This window comes from Brachyistius frenatus, unplaced genomic scaffold (genome assembly GCF_029030835.1).
Source record: "Brachyistius frenatus isolate BFR_SWC_R1_liver_20210118 unplaced genomic scaffold, ASM2903083v1 Contig_155, whole genome shotgun sequence".
Lineage (NCBI taxonomy): Eukaryota > Metazoa > Chordata > Actinopteri > Embiotocidae > Brachyistius > Brachyistius frenatus.
Genome location: NW_027210754.1, coordinates 617400 through 642170, shown reverse-complemented (window position 1 = coordinate 642170; position 24771 = coordinate 617400). Strand labels below are relative to the sequence as shown.

The window sequence follows — 24771 nt, the reverse complement described above, 5'->3', positions numbered from 1 at the left end:
GAAAACCAGAAAGGTTGGTGTAGTTCTGCGCTTAAATCCTTTATTAGTTTGACAAACTGCTTTAATATCTGGCTTTTTAGGCTTGAAGGCAGTTATTGGAAATTAAGGAAATTAAACATAATCCCCATACTAGGATCCAAATATATCCTGTGTTATAAACCACACCTTGAAACCTGATGGAAAACCGCCCACTGGGCGTGCAAAGGCAGCACTGTCAGCGTCAAAACCCAACGTCGGATGCAGGGTGAGAGTCAGTCTGACAGGTGCATTGTCCAAGGGCTAACAGGAGTCGGGAACTTGAGGTGCAGACGGTCACATTTGGATAAAGTTTTGGGACATAACGATTTAATTTAAGTGAAAGTAAAGTAATTTGGCAGATCAGACTTCTCTGAGGTGAGTGGAGTATTTTGTTGGATTTTGCTGTGCCTAATTTCCAGAAGATATTTGAAGAAATATTAGTGTTTTAGAAAAGATGGAAAGAAAAATAAGAACATGATATTCCTACAAGGTCCAGCAGTATAAGACTGGTGAAACTGCAACATCCCATCTTTTGACTCTCCTGTTTGCCTCTGGTTGACATGTACACATTTTGTTCTCGATCTTTGAGGGGATTGGAATGCTTTTTTTTTGTTAGTACAAAGATTAATTATCAGCCTAATATCACATGTACACAGCCAGCAGTTAATAATAGAAAAATATTTTGTAATTAATATTGTTGATGTTATATTAGATTTATCATGCAACCGGCATCTTTTCTCTCCTTTTTCATAGTTACTGATCCATCACTTTCTTCCGGTCTCATCCCAGTTGCCTGTCGTGATGCAGAAGTACAACAGAACAAAAACTATTAGGCGTTCTCAGAAATCCAGGCAGGTAAACCTTTTTGGAGCATCTACCTATGGTATTTTAAAGGCAAAAACTCAATCACATTTCTTTTTTTTCCTCTTTTTTTTTTATGTCATTCATTTTATGACATAATTCCATTTTTGTTAGGATCCCTCTTGGCTATGACTGAACCGCAGGAAACCATTTTCAATTTATTTTGTCTCAGCTCACATATACTAGATGCCAAATATGAATAATCTGGCACAGTATGAGAAAAAAATAACATATTGCTGGCACTCATCAGATCTCTCAGTTGTGTAAAATCTTGTTAACACTAACGATGACTGAATGAGAGGGCATTGTCATCATCTATCATCATGTGCATCATCTGAAGCAATTAGCTCCTGAGATAACCACATTATTCAAATGTAATTAGTGAACAGAAAGTAAATTTACTGGTTTGACAACAACACAAAGTATAATTAATGTAAAAAAATAGTCCCCATCATAGAGTATGATCTTAGTCTGTACTGTGTAGTTACCATTATCATTTAAATGTTTTCCATGATCAAACAGTGGCATTGTGTATGAAATTCTGTTGTGTAATACTATAGAAAATAAATTTGCCCGGTTATCAGGTAGCAGCTGAGTGGATGGACAGCACCATGCCAGGAAATGATATGAAGAAGAGCAGATGATGGGTCTGTGGGTGGCGTCACACATTCAGTGCAGTCGTTAATTCAGCTGAGTCCTACTGTGCATTGTTGTCCGTTCACTGCTTGAGTCACTGCTGTTTCATTTCCAAGCCGTTTTTTCTGAAATATAGATGGAGCTGATCTTATAAACCAGTTGATTAGTTAAAGTAAATTTCTTAGTGCGATATTATCAGTAAATCTCCCTTAAATGGGTGTGATTTCTATTTGGAAATGAAAACCGGGTATTTTGTCTCTCAGTAATGATTTTACAAAGTTACTACCTGTATTTGCAGTCCATGAAACTAAAATGTGTTTACCTGTGTTTAGATGGAGCGATGAAGCCATGATGCTACGGCAGGCTGCGGCCAAAGCCCGGAGGCAAGCTTTACAGGGAGCGGGTTACCTGCTTAATGCTCAGTCTTCCACCTGCCTTTCTGTGACGGAGGACAAGTTTTTAGAAGCTACAGAATATGGCAACATTCCCAAAGTGAGGCAGATGCTAGAAGAACTGCCAGACCTCAACGTGAACTGCGTAAACCATATGGGCCACAATGCACTGCAGCTGGCAGTTGCCAATGAGCATTTAGAGGTTACGAAGCTTCTCCTTAAGAAGAACGAACTCGCTAGATTAGGAGATGCTTTACTGTTAGCCATTAGTAAAGGTTACACCCGCATAGTTGAGGCCATACTGAGCCACGAGGCCTTTGCAGATGGTCAGAGGCTGACTCACAGCCCCAGCCAGGCGGAGACACATGATGAATTCTTTTCCTATGATGAGGATGGCACACGTTTCTCTCACGACATCACTCCCATCATCCTGGCTTCCCAGTGCCACGAGTATGAAATAGTGCATGTGCTTCTTCTGAAGGGGGCCCGCATAGAGCGGCCCCACGACTACTTCTGTCAGTGCGTGACCTGCACTGAGCAGCAGAGGCAAGACTCTTTCAGCCACTCACAGTCCCGCATCAATGCATACAAAGGCCTGGCCAGCCCAGCATATCTTTGCCTCTCCAATGAAGATCCTGTGATGGCAGCTCTGGAACTGAGCAATGAATTGGCACTCCTGGCAAACACTGAAAAGGAGTTCAAGGTACAGGACTTAAATTCAAATTTTCTTCAATTTCTCACAAAAAAAATACAACAACGCTACATCCTGTTAATTCATGGATTACTTGGGACGGGTTGCATGTTTTGTTCGTCTATGAGTGACTCGTGATTCATGACAGTCAGACTCAAAGGTACTTCATGTGTTGCCTTTCTCTGATACAGAACGATTACAAGAAACTGTCCATGCAGTGCAAAGACTTCGTGGTGGGACTCCTGGATTTGTGTCGAAACACAGAGGAAGTGGAGGCCATCTTAAATGGGGACACTGAATTGTTTCGTAGCTCTGAAACCTGCAGCAGACAAAACCTCATCAGGTTAAAACTTGCAATAAAATATGAAGTTAAAAAGGTAAGCAAATGAGCACACTTTAATTCTTAAATTTTTAACCTTGTGGTTGTATATGTAATATTTGAGCCTTTTCCGTATCCCTGATTGTCTGTCCGTATCTCTTAATTGCACCAACACACGTACACACTCACCTCCATCGGAGCAGTTTGTGGCACATCCAAACTGCCAGCAGCAGCTCCTCTCCATCTGGTATGAGAACTTGTCCGGACTACGTCAGCAAACGACAGCAGTTAAAATCCTTCTTGTCCTTGGTGTAGCTGTCGGGTTGCCCGTCCTGGCCTGTATTTATTGGATCGCACCGTCAAGTAAGGTTAGTTACAAAAATGTTACACATTGTTTTAACTTTATTATTATTATTATTATTACAATTATCTTGGAAACATTTTACACACTGTTAACGACTAAAAGAAGTGACCCTCAGGCTTACGTTTGACATTTGAGATGGCTACACTGTTGCTCCATGTTGGACGTTTGAATAGGCCAACGCTGCAAACACATTGGCTACAAAAACTAATACATAATAATAATAATAATAATAATAATTAAAAGGTGATGCAATTAAAAGGCTTTGGGTTTGTCAGTTTGTTATGGAGTTTCTCTTCCTACTAGTGGCCAAAAACTACTGGCTCAGTCACTGCTATACTTCTTTTTTGTTTTGTTTTGATGAATCTCTCATCACTGTGCAGAGATGATATTCTGTCAAAGGCCTACAATTAATTTTGGAAGCCTGATGCAGCTCGAAATAATGTTACGTTTTTTTTTCTGTTTCCCATTCTCTCACTTCAGTTAGGGAAACTCGTGGGTGGACCTTTCCTGAAGTTTGTGGCCCATGCAGCTTCCTTCACGATATTCCTTGGCTTGCTGGTCCTGAACGCTGCAGACCGCTTTGAGGGAACATCACTGCTGCCAAACATGACCGCCCATGATTACCCTTCACAGCTTTTTCGTATGAAGACCACCCCCTTCACCTGGATGGAGATTCTCATCATATCTTGGGTCATAGGTCATGAGTGTAAACATACTTACCCTTCCATCCTATGTTTTCCTGATTTACAACGCCTCATTAAATCTTCTCTTAGGCCAGTTTATTTTTGGTAACAATATGTAAATGTATCCCTCTCTAATCTCTCTTCTTCACTCAGTCTTGTCTACTTCTCATAATTTAAGTCGGGCTCAGGAAATTGCCCACATACTGTAGATAATAATTCATTCCTACCACATATACCAAAATAAATTAGAGCAGTGATGACTTTCCAAAGACATAGAAGGAGAGGTAACACTTTCGCTTAGCTACACAGGTGAAAGCCATATCACACATGCTTTGCCATTATGAAGTAAAAGCTAGCCCTAAGTCTTATTCATGATTTTCTGTACATGTTGAAATTATAGCTGCCATTAATTCATTTGAGAGAGAAACAGAGCTTTTCTGTGTCAACCAAATGTTTTATTTTCTCCCCAACAGGGAAGATCTGGGAAGAATGTAAAGATATTTGGTCGCAGGACATCCGGGAATACATCTCAGAACCATGGAACCTTCTCGACTTCAGTATTTTGGCCATTTTTATGACCTCTTTCATTGCCAGATTAATGGCTTTCCGGCACGCATATTCTGCCCAGTGTTACATTGACAAGCATTATACTGACCTATCCAACACAACCTTGCCCTTTGAGATAGAGTATTTCCAGCTGGGTAAGTGTGGATCAAAGAATTCAAGTATTATAAGTAGTGATTCAATAATTTGTTTCTTAAAATTAGATTTAAATTTGAGGTTGCACCAGCGTTTAAACTGGATACTGATGTTAAAATAAAAAACATGAATCGGATAGGGGATTATTTGTGATACATATATGTTTCTTTGAATTAGGAATTCTAACACTGTAAGTGATATTCAGAATGAAAGTTTATTGTTTTAAAACTATTCTCACATTCAGCATTTCTTTATTTTCAGCTCGAATTCACTGGATGCCCTCAGACCCGCAGCTTATTTCTGAAGGCCTTTATGCGATTGCCGTTGTGCTGAGTTTTTCTCGCATTGCATACATCCTGCCTGCCAATGAGAGATTCGGGCCTCTGCAGATCTCTCTGGGAAGAACAGTAAAAGATATCTTTAAATTCATGGTTATTTTCATAACCGTTTTTGTGGCTTTCATGGTGGGAATGTTCAATCTGTATTCATACTACCTCGGAGCCAAGTACAACGATGCCTTTACAACGTAAGTGTCGCTTATAGACTGTTGGCAATAACGACGTTTTTAGGAAAATGCCTAATATTTTAAAAGTATCTTTTGGATTTATCAGTGATAAATAAACTATGATGTTGGTTGCACTAAACTCATTCAGTTCCACTTTCTCCATTTCTCCAGGCTTGAAGAGAGTTTTAAAACATTATTTTGGGCCATCTTTGGATTGTCAGAAGTCAAATCAGTGGTCCTTAACATCAACCATAAATTCATTGAGAATATTGGCTATGTTCTGTACGGGGTCTACAACATCATCATGGTGATTGTCTTGCTGAATATGCTCATTGCCATGTTTAACAACTCCTTCCAAGAAATTGAGGTACGGCTTAACCATCCACATTTCCGCCCATTTTCTTGTTCGTATACTAGTGGGTGATAAATACAAGTTTTACAGGAACGTATTTATTTCGGAATAAGTTGATTTAAAAGAAATGGTAATTGAGGTTAGGATTGAGTGATGATTTATGCCAGAGTTGTTCAGTTCTGCCTTACAAATACAAATTCATTAACATACTGAATATTCATGTGTTGCTCACCAAATGTTTTCTCTGTCTCTCACCCCTCTTATCTGTTGGTGCAGGATGATGCTGATGTTGAGTGGAAATTTGCAAGAGCTAAACTCTGGTTCTCTTACTTTGAGAATAGTGGCACACTGCCTGTGCCCTTCAACCTCATACCAAACCCCAAGTCAGTCGTTTCCCTCTGGCTGGAAATGAGGCAATTTTTCTGTGAAAAAGAAAATTCAAACAATGAGATGGAGCTTAACAATGTGAGGCATCAGCTGAAACAAATGAGCTTTCGAGCAAGAATATATGCATTTTTTTTTTTGGGTCTGGAACGTAAAATAAAGGCTATATATATTCTGTTAAATTTTAAGGATGTAGAGAGCCCACTTGTGTCACATCTATACGCTGCAGTTTTAAGTGAACCTGCATTAACAGTGCTTCTTCTCCTTTTTATTGTTTCTAATCTTAGTTGAGGCAACAGGAAGATCTGAGTGGGAAACCATCTATTTGTCCAACTCATCACCAAGTAAAGCGGTTATCATTTCTTAATGCTAATTATCCAGAAATGTTCGGTTGACATTAATCTTTCCTGAGTAAAGTTTTACAAGCATATGAACATAAAATGCAATGTTTAGGTGATGTAAATAGCTATATAATGTGTCAATCAAAACCATAGAGTGTATGATTAACAATAATCAGTTTGGCAGCTGCTCTTTTTTTTCTTTACTGTTTTTCTTTATTTAATTTTTTTGAAAATGTTTAGGCTCATCAGTTTAAAAACAGAAATATCCCATTCTTCATTACAGAAAATAATGAAGTGCCTCATCAAAAGATACATCTTAAAAACACAGAGAGATAAAGATAATGATGAGGTGAATGAAGGTGAGTTCAGCAGGTTTTCTTTTTATGTCTGCATCACCAAATTAGAAAAAAAATGGGGCATAGATAGATAGTTACTTTATTAATCCCCAAGGGGAAATTTATATATATATATATATATATATATATATATTTGTTACCGTCAATTTAATGTTGTTCACCTACTGTCCCGCAGGTGAACTGAAAGAGATCAAACAGGACATCTCCAGTCTCCGTTATGAGCTGCTGGAAAGGGGGAACCAGGACATGAAGACGCTGGCAGAGCTCATCGGGCAGCTGGGAAAAGTCATAGATGTTCAACAAAAAGAACAGAAGGAAAATGAGCTCGATATACTTTCTTAAAAACATATAAACCTTAGACGTGTTTCCTGGAAACACTGCATTCTTCTCTTTAATGAGGTATTCATTCAGGGTAAGAAACATTTGACACAGACTCAACACACATGTTTAAACAAAAACGTACCTGATAAAACCAGATGTTCTGTATTCATTATAAAAATGTCCTTGATTTTTCCCTCCTTAGTGCACATTTAGCTCTTTTGGCAGAGAACTCTCCTCTTTGTTCCCGTTCCTGTGTCTGTGCATTAAACCACTTGGTGGCAGTCGTGTAATTTTTTTTTTTTTTTTTTTTTTCCTCAGACTGTGTTACTCCAATATGCCCCAGTCACTGCTAACACGGTGTGAGCTGCCTGTGGCTATCTGTTTAAATGGTTTGATTTAGAGGTGATTTATCCATTTGGAGTAGAAAGCAGTTCAGATAAAACAGAAAAATGTGAGAATTTGTCAGCGACATAAAATAAAAGCATTTTGGTAATAACTGCCCTCAGAATAGCTCATGATGAGAATTTACTTTTTTCTTCAATGTCACCTTAAAGTTAATCAACATACTTTGGGATAGGTTTGAAAATAAAACGTTCATTTTGATGCATTTTTTTCCAATAGTGTGATTTATTAATGTGTTGATTACTTAATCATAATGTTTAATGAATATCATTAAAATAGATTTTGGTTATCTTCTCCTCGTGGAGTACAGAGGATTTATGGATTTTTAAAATCAATGCAGCAGATGCTGTTGTGCACTTGAAGGTGCTGTGAGGCAAGATAAATGTCTGAGAACAGTCTGACCTGTCATGTAGACAAACAGCTCACCTCCATATAGTCAGGCAGGAAGACTGAAAGCTTCCACCATACTTTGGCTGTCAAGCTCCTGAATAAAGCCGATGTGACGCATTTGTACCAAGAAAAAAACAAGGGACAGAAATGATTGACGTTAAAACAGCAAAACCGATGAAATTAGCACCAAACAACTGTGTAAGATGAAAATCATGACGGCCAGTAAAATGTAGTTACATCACATTTCTGCCATATAAGACATTTGATTTAAAAAGTACCGAAAGATGCAGTTGCTTGAGAACTAAAGACTGTTGATGATCACCATCAACCACATTTATAGATTATAGATTGTGATAGATAGTCACTATCTTGTGTAGATAGATAGATTGTGAAAACAAGGCCACTTCATGTTGATATGTATCGGTAACTGTTAAGTATGTACTGTAGGTTATATCATGAGAATTCCCCCGGATGGTATCAAAAACACAACCACATTTATAGACTATCTGAAAACAAGGCCACGACAGTCTTTGAAGAACACATCATGTTGACATGTATCGGTAACTGTTAAGTATGTAGGTTATATCTTGAGAATTCCCCCGGATGGTATCAAAAACACAACCACATTTATAGACTATCTGAAAACAAGGCCACTACAGCCTTTGAAGAACACATCATGTTGATATGTATCGGTAACGGTTAAGTATGTAGGTCATATCATGAGAATTCCCCCGGACGGTATCAAAAACATGACACATGACGCAGGAGATAGGGCCAAGGCCTGTGTGTGCATCATGGATCAACAACATCCATACTTGACTGATTAAGTTGAACAGTAAAACCCTTTCTGCTATCTAACTCGGATAACAGAAATGTAAATTAGATTAATACAAAGGCGGTAAGAGGCACTCTTATGATATGACTGCTATAAGAAATATAGATAACTATATAGATAACTCGACCATAGAGAACTTTATAAGTCTCTTCTTGTTCATCTGGTCTAAGTGAAATCACAGTTACAATGGAGAACTTAAAGTTTAAGCATTAATAAATAAATTCAAATGTGGAAAAAAAGACGTGAAATAGAAACATGAACAATTATCTCTTGCAGAACCGATTTTTTTTTTTTACAAACCTACACTAGCTTACTTAAACTAGATGACATCTTAAAATGTTAAAATCTCAAAGCACAAACTGGACGTGTCAATATTTACTCAGTCTTTCATTTATGCATTTCACATGGCTATGAGGCTACACGTTTATTTAAAGAAAATAATTAACAGGGCTGGTAAGGCTGAGTTTTGCAGATGGTTAATTTAGTTGAAATCATTGTAGCCTACTATCATCTCCTCCTCCATAGTTTCCACTGGTCTATTTTATAATTTGGCCAAATTTGTCACCATGTTGGTAGGGCGGAGAGTAATGGTCCTTGTCACTGAATTAATTCGCTGTCGATTCCCTCATTGGCAGGCTTTACATCTGCTACGAGGCCAGCGTAAATCCACACATGAGGAACACTAGAAATCTGTGAAAAGGGAAAACAACATCAATTCGACTTTGAAACATGAGATCCACAACCAGGACAAAACGATATAACTATAATTTTCCTAAACGTGGCAGGTTTATTTCCGGAAAGAGAGCATAATTACCCTTTATATTAAGTGGAGTAAACCTCTGCGTGAAAGACAGCCTTTCTTGACGGGAGGAGTATTACAGGAAGATCTCTGAGCCACAACTCATTACGCACCTTCCACCCTGGGCTCTCCAGTCTCTGCTGCGCGTTTTGGAGTTCACTAAATGGAAACTAAAATAACCGGAAAGATGAGCACCATCAGTACTTCGATCGCTGATTCTTCTGATACAATAGTAAGTGACTTGATTCAACCTGGGTTCAGTAGGTCTAATACGAAATCATCGAACGAGTCACGGTCTCTGACTTGCCTGTCCTCCATGCGTAATTTTGGAAACGCCGGCACACTGATCTACGGTCTAAATTCAAGCGGAGACAGCGCAGTTTTTAAAGAGTGTAATGTACTCGATGCTTCACTTGCGAAACATTTTTATGATCGCAGCAATGAATGTTTTAAGAGTGACAGTTTTCCGTGGGACGATTTAGTTAAAGTCCAGAGGACGAATGTGGCTTCATCCGAAAGTTTACCAGGCGCAAATTGTCTCTCTTCGACCACCGGTGCTTGTAAGTTCATCAAACTTGAAAAGGTGCCTTCTGTGATTATGGACACACCCTGTCCCAACTTCGATCCATCATCTGAGATATCTGCTTTTGACACCTGCTGTGACACCGACAGGAAGCCGCAACTGGCACGTAGCGAGGCTGAATTGACAAGCTTCACGCCAGCTGCGGCAGTCCCTCGACCAGGGCCGGAAGGTTCCCCTAACTTTCTTAACGAACTGAACCAGCCAGAGCAGTTAGTGAACCCGCTGAGGACTGACTCCAGGGGCGGTTTGCCCGGGAAGGCTGTCATCAACTTTGAAGCCAACATGCAGACATCCCCGCAACTGACGGTGTACAAGTCTGAGGTTCCTCGCTGGCAGATGCAAACGTCTCCGGCTGAGCCTCAGTACTGGTGCCATTCGACAAGGATGACCGAGGACATGTCCACACCCTGCGGCTATGATGGCATCCAGAACCAGACCCAGTCTCAGAGGAATCCACCACCTTTCTCTTCATTCCCTGGGTAATCAGTCAATTGCAAAACTACTAGCTACTATTTGCTGTGAAATGTAGTCTTTAATCAAAAGGGAGTCACACATTAACTTTGAATGTTAATTTGCTTCACTTGTGTGCCAGTTGGGAGTTTGGCCTATAAAAGACGAGATAGCCTCGTGATGAATCGCAAGCCTGATGACAGATTATTTGTCTGTGCGCAACAATTTCCAAGTTATGAGTAAATCGATTGACAAATGAATACACAAACTTTTATATGATGAAGTCACGTCCATGCATTTCTCCGTATGCTACTGTTTTGTGTCTAATATCATCAGATTTGATTTTTGTTTATGTGGGTAGTTTATGGACGAGTTCATCAACGCATAGCCTATTTTCTTTCTTTCTTTCTTTCAGGATGCCACCTCAGAGACAGTGTGTGATCTGTGGTGACGAAGCATCTGGTTGCCACTATGGAGTCTTAACCTGTGGGAGCTGTAAAGTCTTTTTTAAAAGAGCAGTTGAAGGTGAGGAAATAAAAATCTTTGGAAATCCATTTCCATATCATTTCAACAATAGATATTTTTTTGCTTTTGTATGCTTAAAATTGTGTCCACGCCACATATCTGTATCGGGACTTTTGTAAAAGAGAAAAACTTGAAATCATAAACAGTTTTATATACTTCAACTTAAATTTAATTCACAAAATAATTCAACATCTGACCATTGACAGAAGATCAAATGTGCATGACTGTTATATTACCTTTCCCTCTTTGTTTCTTAGCTCCCTGCGCCACTCTATACTACAATGCATTTTTTCTGTGGCCTGTGTTCTGTTGTTACTATAATCAATTAAACAACATGCTGCATTATGTAGCCTATAGAACATTTTCCTCCCATGCTAACTGATTTAGTTTCATTTTTTCTGTTGATCTGTGGGTGTTGTTACCAATAAAAACCAAAAGACAAATAATAAAATAAAAACACTAGGCCTACAAAACCCTAACTGGACTTCTTTAGTAGTTGTTAAAGGTTTATTAGCAGCCGTATCACATTGACAAGTGTTCACAATGTTCTTCGTCATGGACTTTTTTTGGTGTGTGTTATCTTTCAGTGTGAGATATATGAGAGCCACTATGTCTCACCATGGCCATGTCACTCTGTTCTCACAGCCTTGCCTCTATCTAATTTTCTTCTTTAGATGTCTCAGAACGCTGCCTCAGCCTGGAGTGGAGTAGCTAATAGTCAAAAGCTCATTAGCAATTTTTCTCCTCATTATGTGCCTCTCCTCCCGACATATGTGAAAAGAAGCATTGTTATAATTGTGTGCATCGTGTGTATTCACTCAACAGGTCATCACAGCTATCTCTGCGCTGGGCGGAATGACTGCATCGTGGACAAAATACGGAGAAAAAATTGTCCTGCGTGCCGCCTCCGGAAGTGCTATCAAGCAGGAATGATGCTCGGAGGTACCACAATTTGGTTAAATTTCTTTCTGAGCAGAGCTAAAGCACCCGTATGGCAGAAATTAAACCGAGTTGTTATTTAGTGCAGTTTTAAATCCTGATCAGCATCAAAGATAATATTCAGTGATTTGATTACAAATAATAAAATAACTCGTTGCAATGCATAGTTTGAGCAATATTACCCCTCAAATTACATTTACTTTGCATAGAAGGAAAAATACCGAGGTACTGTGATTTTTTATGGACGCAAACCGAGCTTCTCCTCATCAGATCTAACCAGGCCTTGTATTCATGTCACAGGCAGGAAGCTGAAGCGCTTTGGAGCCTTGAAAGCCTTGAGCTTGGCGCCATCCCTGATGTTCCAATCCCACTTGGCCATGTCCAGTGACAGTCAGGCCTTGACCTCCATGTCTTGCATACCAGGCATCCATGAGATGCAACTCTCCCAACAAATCATCAACATCCTTGAAAACATCGAACCGGAGACTGTGTACTCTGGTTATGACAACTCCCAGCCCGACACTCCCCATCTTCTGCTCACCAGCCTCAACAGGCTGTGCGAGAAGCAGCTGCTGTGGATTGTTAAGTGGTCTAAGTCCCTGCCAGGTAACTGCTCTCTGAATCTCAGGGTCACCACAGTTATCGCCATAGGGATCCAGTGAGCAGCCTTACTGAAGGTCTTAGCCTTAAACACTGACTGAGATAAAAGGCTCTGTAATGCCATGGATATCGGATATGAGACAAGTGATTCCAAGTGGTCACAAATGTTAAAATAGAACACGAAAAGTTAAAACTAAGTAAAAAAAAAACCCAAAAAATGTATATATTACTGCTCCATCGCGGGGATATAGTACATTGCTTTTTTATTACACAGCATGCATCGAGTTTGTGAGGAAGAAGCTGTAAAACTAAATGCTCAAAAGTTCTCTAATACTGGGTTTTTATTTGCTTTCTCAGGGTTTCGTAATCTTCACATCACTGATCAGATGACCCTGATCCAGTACTCGTGGATGAACCTGATGGTATTCTGTCTTGGCTGGCGCTCCTTTCAGAATGTCACCAGTGAATACTTATACTTTGCACCCGATCTGGTTCTTAGTCAGTAAGTAACCATACTCACAAAGGCAATTTAAGCTGGCTTCTGATTCATAATGATTTATAAATAGAAGCGAGAGGTGACTGCTACATTTATCCACAAATCTGTAATTTGAATGGAAAAACAGGCTCATGATTGTTAAACCATTCGATGTTTTTTTCTGGAAGGGAGCAAATGAGAAGATCTCCGATTTATGACCTCTGCCTGGCAATACAGTTCATTCCTCAGGAGTTTGCAAATCTTCAAGTTGCCCGGGAGGAATTTCTCTGCATGAAAGCCATAATATTACTTAACACAGGTAAGAATCATTTATTCCCTGATGTTGATTCACTTGTTTGAATTAACCACAGTCAGAAGACAGTGTGGCAAACACAGATGGGAATCTTTGAGAATCATCTACTGTTGAGTTACACAAGAAAGGGAGTATTGTACAAGATCACTGAACCTCGACCAGATTTACAGCATGTAGCAACTGCTATCAAGTCCTACTTCTACACTGACTGAAAAACATTGACTCGCACTACTGTAACATTTCATCAGTGTTTTTTGTATTTCATAACAGAATCATACTTTTTTCTAATTTAAAAGTCTTTGAAGGAGTTATTTGTTTCAATTTGCAAGTGTCCCGTCTTCTCTCAGTGCCCCTTGAAGGACTCAAAAGTCAGGCGGTGTTTGAGGAAATGAGACAAAACTACATTCGGGAGCTGACCAGGGCTATCCACATGAGGGAGAAAGGCGTGTTGGCCAGCTCTCAGCGATTCTACCATCTCACCAAACTGATGGACGCCATGCATGATGTATGCTCCCACGCAGAGCTGAGAACAACACTGTTCAGTTACGCTTCTTTAAAGAGTACCATGATAAACATAAATGTCTCTTTTCTGACAGATAGTGAAGAAGGTCAACCTGTTCTGTCTGAGTACCTTCATCCAGGCAGACGCCATGAAAGTGGAGTTTCCAGAGATGATGTCAGAGGTCATTGCCTCCCAGCTTCCCAAGGTCCTGGCAGGCATGGTGAAGCCCCTCTTATTCCACACCAAGTGACGATTCCAGCAGACATCACAACTCTGTGGAGACAGCTTATAACCGGATTATTCACCCCACACTTACTGGATTCTTCAAAACCTTCATTAATGCAGTCAGACATCTTTAAAAATGCCTCTAATTCTCTTCAGGTGAGACAAGAACGAATACGTTTCTTAAAATAGACATATCTTGAATATCAGAAATTCAGAGATCACAATCAACAAAGGTCCTCTGTATTATTTTGGTGTAAGCCCCATTTCCCATCCTACAACTTGTGTATAGCTGTTGCCCACGAGCTGCTACACAGTATGTTTTGAAAACCGTTAAGAGATACTGGTATTTTTGTCCCGAAGTTTAAAAAAACAAGAAGAAAAGAAATACATACCAGCCTTTCTTCCTAAATGGGAGAGAAAGTACATAGAAACCTGCCACTGAAACTAATGAATTAATAGCAGCAGAGTGACTCACTGTGATTACTTCAGGGAGGTGAAACTGGGAAGATGACTATCTTTAAAAAAGTTTTTAAAAAAAAGAACAAAATTCACTGAGTTTAAGTGCATTAGAAACAAACAACTCGGGACACGTCGGTACCAATGCTGCAAATCATCTAAAATGTTATATTTTCATAATATAAAGTATTTCATAACTTTTAATCTGCATCTACATCAGACAAGATACATGTATCTTCACACCAGATTGCATTTAAAATAGTTAATACATGTTTTGACTTCTGCAATCAAATGGGAAAAATGGGATGTAGGAGTTTACCAAGTTCACAGAAAGAAAATGTAATATTTATTTAGCTGTGGATAGGAAGAGTCCTATAAAGGAGAACTATATTATAAGAGATCTATATTTTCACTCACTGTAAAAAAGAGACATTTGGACGACAGGTCTAATAAATCACACTGTTTATTTTGTTTATGTACTGTTGACATAAAGTAGATGATTGCAAGGGAACAAAACTCCAATATAAAAAAAAAAAAGTATACCAAATGTAACATATTCAGGATATGAATATCACTTTTATGAAATACCCTGAAAATTCAGACTATAAGGGAGTATTAGTCCTGCATCACTGTTCAAGGCCACCTCACATTCTTAGAGATGTAAATGGAAAAGAACAGCCTGATCTTGGCAGGAGCAGCATCTCAAAAACACTCCCAAATACATTTTGGCTAACCAGATAAAGTTTCACTTCGGAGAAATCTTTCAGTTGGTAATAACTGAGAAAAAAGGGTTGCTGATTATTTTCTTTTATCTTTTTCTGAAATTGTATCACTGAAGTTAACTTTTGAGATAATTATAGACTTTGTATTTTTTAAATGTTGTGAAAGAAGTAGAACATTAATTATTAAATGGCATCTTTAACATAATATAATCTGATACTTGTCTAGTTGTCATTCCTAGTACACCAGTGTACCAGTGAGTACAGTACCGCAACAGACATCAAAAGTGAACATTTCATTTATAACATTATAAAAGCTAATTTTTACATGTGACATACATTTGCTGTGACAGTGTAAAGTAATAAACAGTTATAAGGAGTAAAAATGTTTGACAAGCAATTACAGAAACACTTATGAGCTTTATTGTACAGTACGGTACTGTTTAGCGAGCCAGAAAGTGCACCGCAGCAGTGAGCAGGTTCAGTGGATGAACAATGATCAAAAGTCCATAAATATGAATGTTAATGATATGTTAAGGTGCCAACAAATTTATGCTTCTTCTGTCAGATTCTAATACATTAGATTATTCTCTTTATTTTAAATCACAGCTTGTTCAATTCGAGTTAATACAAATGTTTATGAGACAGTAGATGTCCATTAACAACTTGATCGTTATATGTTGATTTAATGGAAAATTAAAAGATTATATATTTCTGAGAATAAAATGTGTGAAATGGGATATGATTGTTTTGTGATTCTGTAGGTTAATACTGGCACTAAAAACGTTATTGCAGTCAATGGGTAAAATATTTACATCTAATATTTACATTATACCTATTTATTCTGAACCTCTGCAGATTCCCCAGAAATATTTCTCAACACAGCCGGTACAGAAAGGAAGGTATATTTTTGGACTTTAAACTTCTCACTGTTGAAACAAATACCGATCTGCTTGATGCCTGCTAAAAATGCCTAAAATACAGAAATGTCAGTTACCAGAAGTGACAGGAAAATCACAACTATTAACCACATTGTGTATTATTTTTTCCATGGATACCATGAAAAAGACGCACAGTTAACACCTGCTAGAAGAAGACAACGTAATTCTCCGGGATTAAACCTGTTTTTTCCTCGTATGTTGCTTGAAGCCAGCCTGGTTCAACAGAGGGGTAGACTACAGGACATAAAAGATAAAAATATACTTCAGTCAAAAAGGAAAGAGAGGCAGACTCATTTAACTATAATATTTCCAAAACATGGTAAATAGCAGATTGAGCACGACTCAGAGTCAGATTGCTTTTCATATTCGGTCCCTATGGTGTATTTTTATGAGTTAGAAAACAACACAAACAGTAGAAATCATGAGACAACAATAGTAATCATTGCTGAGATGCACCAAAATGAAGGCAAACAGTTTTAAAAAATAATTAGCTAACGCAATCTTGTCAAAATATGCTGGAAAAAAAATATAGAGGAAATGGCCTGTTAATGTGGAGAGCGATAAAAATGTCCCTCCTGCTCATTAATGATAGGGAGCGTTTGTTGACGTTTTTGCATTTGACTGCAGGCTGTGTTTACAGGGAACAGGCACTGGTGCCTTCCATCACTAGGTTACAGTGACCTGCCTGCCCTGGTTATGGGCCAAGTCATCTCTTTATGGAAGAAAGCAACAGGCAATACAAAAAAATACAAAAATCCTGAGGCTTTTTGGATTTTAGCAGTGTATATAGGAGTGTCACACAAAGAACAACATTATTTAATGCATTTACCTAACGCTGGGAAGTAGCCACGTCTTTACCGTTTGCTGTAAGTACATAACTCAGTCTGTGTATACTGTTCAAATTCCCAATCAGCCTATGCACAGAGACATGTGTACTGCTCTGAACACTTCTGCAGTAAAGTAAATGTCAGCCATACTGTAAATATTTCCTTGTTCGGGCTCTGCTCACCGTTTGAGAAGTGCGCCCCCTGGGGGAAGCTGAGCTCGTGGCTGTGCTCCGCCTCACAGGAATACATCGCCTTTGCATCCCTATAAAGACAACAAAAACAGCCAATGTCACGGCAGATTTGAAGAGATGAGAGTGGGATTAATAAAGCCAAACTGTTGCAGGTGGTGTCGCATTTTTTACAGCACCTTCCAACTGGTGCAGACTGTGGGGAGGAAGCATTTTCAAAAAGCAGCGCTCTGGCAGCAACCCTGAAACAATCAGAAAAACAGTACACTTCAGTGCACCTCATTATGTAAATGATTTCATTAAGATATGCAGTTGAAAACAAAATCCAAAGACAAATATGTCTAGAGATTAGAGGATAAAGGGTTTTTAAATTAGTATGTAATATATTTTAATATATTACTGTCTATGAAGTCAGCAGTGCTGCCTCTGACGGAAATTCAACCGTCTGACCAAAAAAACCAACCTTTTCTCAGTTTCTCTCAGCCTTGCCAGCATTTCTTATTGTTTAGAATCATGCGAAAGGCAGAACCACAAGCTACGGGAGGTTTCCTTCCTCCGGCCAGACTCGGCTTCAGCACGGTGCTGCACTGGGTTAAGCTATATAGCAGGGCTGCACTTGACCTTGTGCACAACAACCTTAGACTCAAGGGGACAAGAGAGCCGAGGGCAAGTTGGGTGGGTGCTATACAGGGAAACTGCTTGAGAGACTTTGTTACTCACCTCTCAGACATGACAAGTCAAACAATCCATTTGTCCCGAGAGAACAAGTGCAGACTGCTGCTGGGTCACATCAACCCCAGAGCAGGCAGAGCGTAATTAAAGCGAGCTCTCCCACGACAGCAGAAAAATACATAAATCTCAGAACACATACTCATCTGATCTTAGAGGCCTCTCAACGCTCGTAAACAGACGGAGGAGGAGGCTGACAAACTCAGAGGGGGGGGAAATAGGAAGAAGTGTGGCAGTACTATTGTCCTCAAGCCTCATTGACTTGTAGCTGTTTTGTGGAGGCACATGAAACTGCTTATAGTGAACAGTATATTCCCACAAAACTCACTTTGGCTTTTTTATTACATGACTAATTAATTTGTCTGTTGTTGAGTAAGTGATTCATTATTTTGTCCAAAAAAATGTCAGAAAATAGTAATAGTGAAAATAGCGAAGTGACAGCTTTAAATCGGTTGTTTATCAGAATCAGAAGCATTTTATTAATCCCCACAGGGAAATTGTAATGCCACACTCACTCACTTCTTCTCCAGGTTATAAGAACAAAATAATTTATGAGAAACAAGATAATAATTATTCTAAATATACAGTAAATAGGAGTATTCAATAAATACAATAGTTAAAATACCAAATCTGTGCAAAATGTGCAAATTCTCAAAACCTTTACTCAAACCAACAGTCCATAACTCGTGAGAAATCAGAGTTAAAACTATATAAAACAACAGGAGTTTGAAAGTAGGATGTTTGGCATTTGTGCTTGATGGATTATTATTGATTGAAGTATTATTGATACATGTTCAAAATTGTTGTTAATTTTCCTTCCAGATGGCTTATATTTTCGACACTGGGTTTGTAATAAAGTAATGCATAAGATGTTAAAGATGGCATTAAACAGCAGTCGATATATTCACTAGTATAAGAAGTAGTCATATATAATGAGCATAAGTGTTAGCTTTTTAAAAGTCATTACACGGAGCCGGGTCTTTGGTAACCGTTGCTGACTGAGTTGTCCATCCTGCGGCGGATCACTTGTTTTGGTGGAAGGTCTGGGTGCCCAGCGGGCTTTGATCCCTCCTTGGACTCCAGCGTTGATAAACTTTGGACAGATCCAGGGAAACTCCTGCAGCCTTGAGGGTGACACACAAATAATAACTTGTCTCTCCTCGTAAATGACACAAAGACCCAAAAGTCTGACACTGAAACGGCTGACGCTGCACCAAATAAGTCATGAAGTGAGTCATGTAAATAATGTTTTAAATGATCGTTAAGTCAATGGGGGCTATCAGTCTTTGGAAGCCCGGGAGATAATTATCCTACCTTCAGATGTATGCAGTGATTTCAGAGAGGGAGCAGCAGAGCGGCTCAGCAGCACTGGCCTGATGTCAGTGCGGAAGTGGGGGGCTTTTTTGGGTGCAGGAGACAGTCGTGGTGTTGTGCTGACTGAGGACAGGCTAAGAGCGTCCTCTGACTCTCCATCTGTGCGGCCTGTGTCCTCCCTGGAGCTGGACTCTGGACTGCTGACACATACGGTGCTCCCGGGGCCATTTGAGTGCTGTGATGGCGTCCGGCGGAGGTCCAGGACCGACTTGTCCTGACTTGTCTTCCATCCAGAGGAAGCTGTTTTGGAGGAAGTATTCTGCTCAGAGGAGTGGGATGACAGAGACTCAATGCTGCCCATGGGGGTGCTGCTTGGACTGCTGCTGAGAGTGTCACCTATGCAGGGACCAGAGGAGAGGCATACAAGGCCCTCATTAAAACCTGCTGAGGAAGGAAGCGATTACAGTCACTTTATTGCTCAGAGAAAATACCTCATTCTGAAAATATAGGATTCATTTGGAAGTTTATTTCCAAAGACTTGAAAAAAACAACAACCTCATCTCGAGGTGACTCTGACAGTCCACTGACAGATTTTGGCAAATTGTGGCGTGATGACACGTGGCAGTGATCACTGCTTTGATACTCACTTTCTGCATCTGCCAGGCACAGTGTTGGGGTGTAGAGGCTGCGGGGCTTCCGGGGCCCAGGAGCCAGACAGATGGCCCTGCTCCTGCGAGAGCCAGGGCGGCTCTGGGGTTGGGGCAGGGGCACGTTGGGGTCTGGAGGCTGGTGGAAAATCTGCGGGTCCAGAAAGGAGCACTGATTACTGAAGACAACCACATGATATTTGTATTCCCATACATGCTGGAAATTCAGCTGGGCTTTGGAAGTTTCTTTGCAAGTTTTGTGTAACTCAATATACTGTATGCAATGTGAAATTACATCTACACCATGAGACACATAAATGTTGTCAACAATCAAATTAACCAAAACTCTGTTTACCGAGATAGCTATCACTTTATAGCTTGGGGTTGTCATTAAACACCCTGCAAATATTATACAACCAGTGGTATCAACACTGAACATATTTGTTTCATAAACTGTATCTAAACTGTAGCTTTATATTGATACTGCACTATGAAACTACCCATACTATCACAGATATTAAACATGTCCGTCACCTGCATGTGGTGCCATAAATCTATTCTCTAAAAAGCTTTTGTACGAATAGTGATAGCATCAATTTGCAATGAAGACCGTTAATGTAAGAAATACATGGAAAAGGAATATGTTAAATGGTGCAAATAAAATGACAAACATGCTGTACATCCCAAGCAGAACGATGACTCACCTTGTTGAAGTTCTCGATAAGTATTTCCACCACAATGTTCTGGAATTTGATGTTCATCATGGCGGCCACCGTCTCCTCCTGTGACCGCATCAAAGTGGGCCCAAAGATGACACCCAGGTTTGACACCGTCATCAGGTTGAACTGGTTTTGTGTGGAAACTCTGCATATAAAAGACATCGACTTATATTATACGAGTGTAGGATTCTGCTCTCTGCTCATACTTTCAGAACGCTAACTCTAAACCATGCGGTGACATCTTTAGCGTCTACCAGATGTTGACAGTTTCAGAGACACCTACAAATGCACTGTGTGGTCCCTGAACTATGAAGACACTTTAATTAGACTTGGCAATTTTCATCTTTTCTCTGAGGGACACTCTTTATTTTAAGGCTGCAGTGTAACTAGCTCATTACAGGAACACGTACGTGACAAGGTGTTTTATTAGTAACTCCAGCATTTCCTTGTTCCTCTCCGGCAGCTTATGAACCAGAGCATGGACAGCACACACCCTGTAGTTCTGGTCATCTGACTCTGAGGAAAAGAAAAATGAGTTTAAATAATCAGGAATCAATACTAAAATTAGAAATGCCAAGTTGGCAACTATTGATTTTTAGAATGATAATATTTTAGATCTGTCCAATAAGTATCACAGTGGCGGTGATAGGAGTCTATTAAAATTACTATACTGCCTTGGCAATGTGTGATCAATATAACTGCAGTCGCATAACAATGTCTGATTTTTTTCAAATCAAAATTTGATCTACACATACATAAAAAATACCCATCAAACTGTTCAAGATCAGACAGTCAATGCAGATGAGTATGAAAACACAAAGGAGCAGACATGAACCCAGTTTAACTTCTCGGCTTGACATGTCATGACAGAAACATAAGACAGACATGATGTAATCAGATGAATTGGTTCAATCTTTGCACATTTGATTTTCCTACCGTCAGGACCTGGATGTAGTGCTGACAAAGCTATCACACTCCAAATGACTAAATTCAAAGTCAATTCCCTTTTAGAATTTATTCCAATTCACATATGTTTTGTACAATTTTCAAATTAAAATGTGATATATTTTGGGATAAATACTATTTACCCACAAACATCCACATCAGATATCGGTAACAGTATCAGATGTGCATGCTTCTTTAGTGAATTTGACCATGCTGACAACTACAGAATCCTTCTTTCATTCATAATATTAAAAGGGAATAGAGTGAAAATAGTAAAAAAAAATACTACAGCTTTAAGTAACTTTCATAACTTACTGACAGCCAAGATGAAATCTTTGTGGAGCTTGAAAGTCATTAGAGGCTCAGAGAGACACCTATTGAATGAAAAGAACAGTTCTCATTTATTTCCTGAGTGACACGGGTCCTTTGAATGCAGCCGCCTTCCTTTGTACGTCACTGGCAGCATTAAATGCATGACTAACACCAGGGAGGTTTCAAAGAGGCTTTATGGGGGCAATGATGACTCCTGACAGTTAAGCACACGCAGCCGGCAGGGCGAGCTGACCTGAGGTAATTCTTCAGACCGCTGGTGATGGTTTTGTTGTCCCACATCTCTGGATCCAGGTCCATATCCACAGGTGCTTTGGATGCTATTGGACACACATTGGATTTTTATGTCACCACAGCTATTAAGCTGTAAACTGTCTGAAGAAAAAAATGCAACCTAACATGACCCGACAAGCTATTTAACTGAGAATCAAAAATACTGCCTGTCTCCTTGTTAGAGAGACTCAAGAGGATAATCTAAAATCAATGTAAGTGCACAAAAGTACATGTGTGGTGTCTCACAGAGATGGAGATCGAACTTTGGAGAGATTTTTTAGTAATTCGTTCAGACATTTTCCTTTTCAAATGTCTAAAATGTATGTGATTGGTAATTCAATGAAGTAATGACAAAGTAATACGAGGCCAGATGACTTTTACACTGTCACACCACAAAGAGGACCTCTTTCCTTACTCTGCTTTGATAAAACACTGGATTCAACCAAAGACAGTGGCAAAACCTGAACTGTTCAAGTACTGGAGCTTTTAAAGCCCCCCAAAAAAGCAACGTGGTGAATCAGGCACTTATGAGTTACAGCAAGATCTCTTTGTTTTGCTGCGTGTCGTGTGAGAAGTTTTACAGATGATACTTTAAAAAAAAAAAAAAACTTTAGCTACTTACAAAACACTGTGGTCATCAGCTTCTGCACCCTTGAGTTGACTCCTCCAATTCTGTACAGTCCCATCGTAGTTATGCCTTCGTGAAAAAGGAAATAAATGAACTGGAACAAAGGATTCTGCACAGTTAAAGACTAATACAATTGTGTTGTCATGACCACCAATGAATGAAGCCCATTCTTAATAATAATAATCATTACCAAAGTGCATTGAAGTCACACCGAGAGATTTAAATACCTCACCTCTCAGCTCGACCAAGTCAATGCATTTCCTCACAAAGTTAAAGCCTGCTTCATTAAGAAATGCTGTAAAACAAGAAAGAATATGGGTTGACATGTCACTTACCGCATGGGTTACCCAAGCATCATGTAGGAATAATAAGCGCTCCCGTATTACTGCTCTCAAACTAATAAGATACCAGCTCTGTGCTGGAAGGCTCTGCTATGTCTGAGTGGGTGTATGTCAAATAATTGTGTAAATGAACAGAGATAGCTAGAGGTAACAAATTGCTTATTTGGAACTGGTGTGTTGCCTATTTCAGTCTCTTATTCCAAGTCTTAGAAACCTAAATTTGGCATTTCAACGATGAAAGTGGTTTGGAAAGAAAAACACACTTACTCTCTTCCTTTTTGCTCAATATGGCTGGCAGGTTGTAAATCTAGAGAAAGTTTACAAAAAGCATTATTAAGTTAACGAGCCTTCTGCTTTAAAAATAAACAAAATCGCAGAAAGAAGATATTGTAACAGTTTTTCCCACTGCTCCCATGCTTTAATTGGACTGTCCTACTATTAACACAAGTAGGTGGTGAGGTCATGGTTTCTTAAAAATACCTAACTGGTAGCCACCAGAAGAGGGAGCCAGCGACCAATAATTAAATTGTGTTTTGTTTTGTTTTTTTGTCAAAAAAACCAAAGTAAAACCATTGTGGTCAAACAGCAGCCAGCACAAAATGAATATTTCAAAGACAAACAGGCAGAGTTCCTCACCGGCTCCTTGCCATCCATGGCCTCCAGCCACAATCTTCTGTTGGACTCTGACAGTGCCTGCAGTGTCATAACGCCATGCCTGGAAAGATTTCAGAGAAAAGCTGGTCTCAGTCTGATCTCATTGCCTTGGGGCCCCTGGACAGACCATGTTTACACTGGCTGAGAGCACTATAAAAGGACTAGTGTAACTAAAATAGCTTATGTGCAAATGCTTGACTTCAAACTGTGCCCTCGCTTGGCTTTGTGCTTCACATTCCACTCCCAATTAAAAGCTACATGTGCTCAATATCAGTGTGATATGCACCCAGCAAGCATATACTTTTATCTTATCGAACCTTCCTAGATGCTACATAGCTCGAAACGGTTCTGAGCGTTATCTGCACTCGATTTGTAGCACTGTTTCAGTTGGTGGTAACACGATGATACAGCATTATCTGATGATACGTAAACCCACTCAGTGGTGATAGTTAGTACTAGCAGGGCCATGTCCAACTTCCATGTGTTACAATATATAGGTAATTTCAACCAAATTTAAAAAAAAAAAAAAAAAAACTTTTTTACTTTTTTTATTTAGCTCCAGTGGTATCTTGTCATGCAGACATATTTGGATTTCTTGGACCAGGTTTTGAGCTGTCAAATATTAATGCCTCAAACCCAATACATTGGATGTGGATGGAAATATTTATATTTGTGATGCTCACAACATCGAAAACATTTAAAAGATTCAACAGCAAGATGTCTTTCCAGAAACAGTGACTCTGTTGCTCTGATACATAAAACAACCTGGCATCAGTTTTCATTGAAAGTATTTTCTGAAAGTCCCAAAGAAAACAGTTGACCCTGAGGTCTGCGTGTTATCCAGAGTATCAGGGATATTCTTTTTGAAAGACATGCTACTGTTTTTTTTTTTTTAAACATTGAGCATAACAAATGATATCATATTCACCGAGTTGGCAGTGGATGCTTTAGAGACAGAGATCTCAAAACCTGGGCAAATAAAATACAAATATTTGCATGGCTAAAATGAAATACCCCTTTAGTAAATTGGGTGAACCAATCATTTGTATGATGGTTCTAAGATGGTTGGCCTGATTATGGCTTATTATAGGTGTAACAAC

At 39.3% G+C, this 24771-nt stretch overlaps 3 protein-coding genes across 10 annotated transcripts in view; 2 read left to right on the top strand and 1 right to left on the bottom strand.

Annotated features, from left to right (window-relative positions):
• The first annotated feature begins 295 nt into the window (after positions 1–295).
• On the top strand, positions 296–7529 carry trpc6b (transient receptor potential cation channel, subfamily C, member 6b). 5 transcript variants are annotated; one of them, XM_069716333.1, is made up of 13 exons: positions 296–393; positions 808–873; positions 1848–2610; positions 2790–2975; positions 3121–3285; positions 3762–3978; positions 4438–4665; positions 4925–5189; positions 5340–5535; positions 5797–5985; positions 6192–6248; positions 6529–6604; positions 6777–7529. In XM_069716333.1, exons 3-13 carry the CDS (start codon positions 1864–1866, stop codon positions 6941–6943), a joined length of 2493 nt encoding a protein of 830 aa, XP_069572434.1. In that variant the 5' UTR covers positions 296–393; positions 808–873; positions 1848–1863; the 3' UTR covers positions 6944–7529. The 5 variants fall into 5 exon arrangements, with proteins under 5 accessions (XP_069572434.1, XP_069572433.1, XP_069572430.1 ...); XM_069716332.1 differs by having other exon boundaries at positions 772–873; XM_069716329.1 differs by having other exon boundaries at positions 772–873; positions 1468–2610; positions 3762–3987.
• Positions 7530–9511: 1982 nt separating this feature from the next.
• pgr (progesterone receptor) lies at positions 9512–13985 on the top strand. 3 transcript variants are annotated; one of them, XM_069716336.1, is made up of 9 exons: positions 9512–9603; positions 9967–10410; positions 10797–10906; positions 11732–11848; positions 12146–12451; positions 12803–12947; positions 13109–13239; positions 13581–13738; positions 13830–13985. In XM_069716336.1, the coding sequence occupies exons 1-9, from the start codon at positions 9512–9514 to the stop codon at positions 13983–13985; spliced, it is 1659 nt and encodes a 552-aa protein (XP_069572437.1). The 3 variants fall into 3 exon arrangements, with proteins under 3 accessions (XP_069572437.1, XP_069572436.1, XP_069572435.1); XM_069716335.1 differs by having other exon boundaries at positions 9512–10078; positions 10220–10410; XM_069716334.1 differs by having other exon boundaries at positions 9512–10410.
• An 876-nt stretch (positions 13986–14861) lies between these two features.
• LOC138631402 (rho GTPase-activating protein 42) overlaps positions 14862–24771 on the bottom strand; it is a 57620-nt gene continuing 47710 nt past the window's right edge. For both annotated transcript variants that reach the window (XM_069716326.1, XM_069716327.1), the window contains 14 exons: positions 23654–23732; positions 23285–23324; positions 22909–22971; positions 22671–22745; positions 22011–22095; positions 21761–21819; positions 20911–21016; positions 20486–20645; positions 19782–19932; positions 19135–19530; positions 18788–18944; positions 17271–17333; positions 17086–17165; positions 14862–16310 (listed from right to left, as the gene is read on the bottom strand). In XM_069716326.1, coding sequence (XP_069572427.1) covers positions 16222–16310; positions 17086–17165; positions 17271–17333; positions 18788–18944; positions 19135–19530; positions 19782–19932; positions 20486–20645; positions 20911–21016; positions 21761–21819; positions 22011–22095; positions 22671–22745; positions 22909–22971; positions 23285–23324; positions 23654–23732 — 1603 coding nt within the window. In that variant the 3' untranslated portion in view covers positions 14862–16221. The remainder of the gene's footprint in view (positions 16311–17085; positions 17166–17270; positions 17334–18787; positions 18945–19134; positions 19531–19781; positions 19933–20485; positions 20646–20910; positions 21017–21760; positions 21820–22010; positions 22096–22670; positions 22746–22908; positions 22972–23284; positions 23325–23653; positions 23733–24771) is intronic.

Coding starts and splice junctions, on each gene's coding strand:
- pgr (XM_069716334.1), top strand. CDS start 9,512: ATGGAAACTAAAATAACCGGAAAGATGAGCACCATCAGTACTTCGATC. Junction 10,907..11,731: donor TTTTAAAAGAGCAGTTGAAG/GTGAGGAAATAA, acceptor TTCACTCAACAG/GTCATCACAGCTATCTCTGC. Junction 12,452..12,802: donor GTGGTCTAAGTCCCTGCCAG/GTAACTGCTCTC, acceptor TTGCTTTCTCAG/GGTTTCGTAATCTTCACATC.
- trpc6b (XM_069716329.1), top strand. CDS start 1,828: ATGTGTTTACCTGTGTTTAGATGGAGCGATGAAGCCATGATGCTACGG. Junction 3,286..3,761: donor GGATCGCACCGTCAAGTAAG/GTTAGTTACAAA, acceptor CTCTCACTTCAG/TTAGGGAAACTCGTGGGTGG. Junction 5,190..5,339: donor TACAACGATGCCTTTACAAC/GTAAGTGTCGCT, acceptor CCATTTCTCCAG/GCTTGAAGAGAGTTTTAAAA.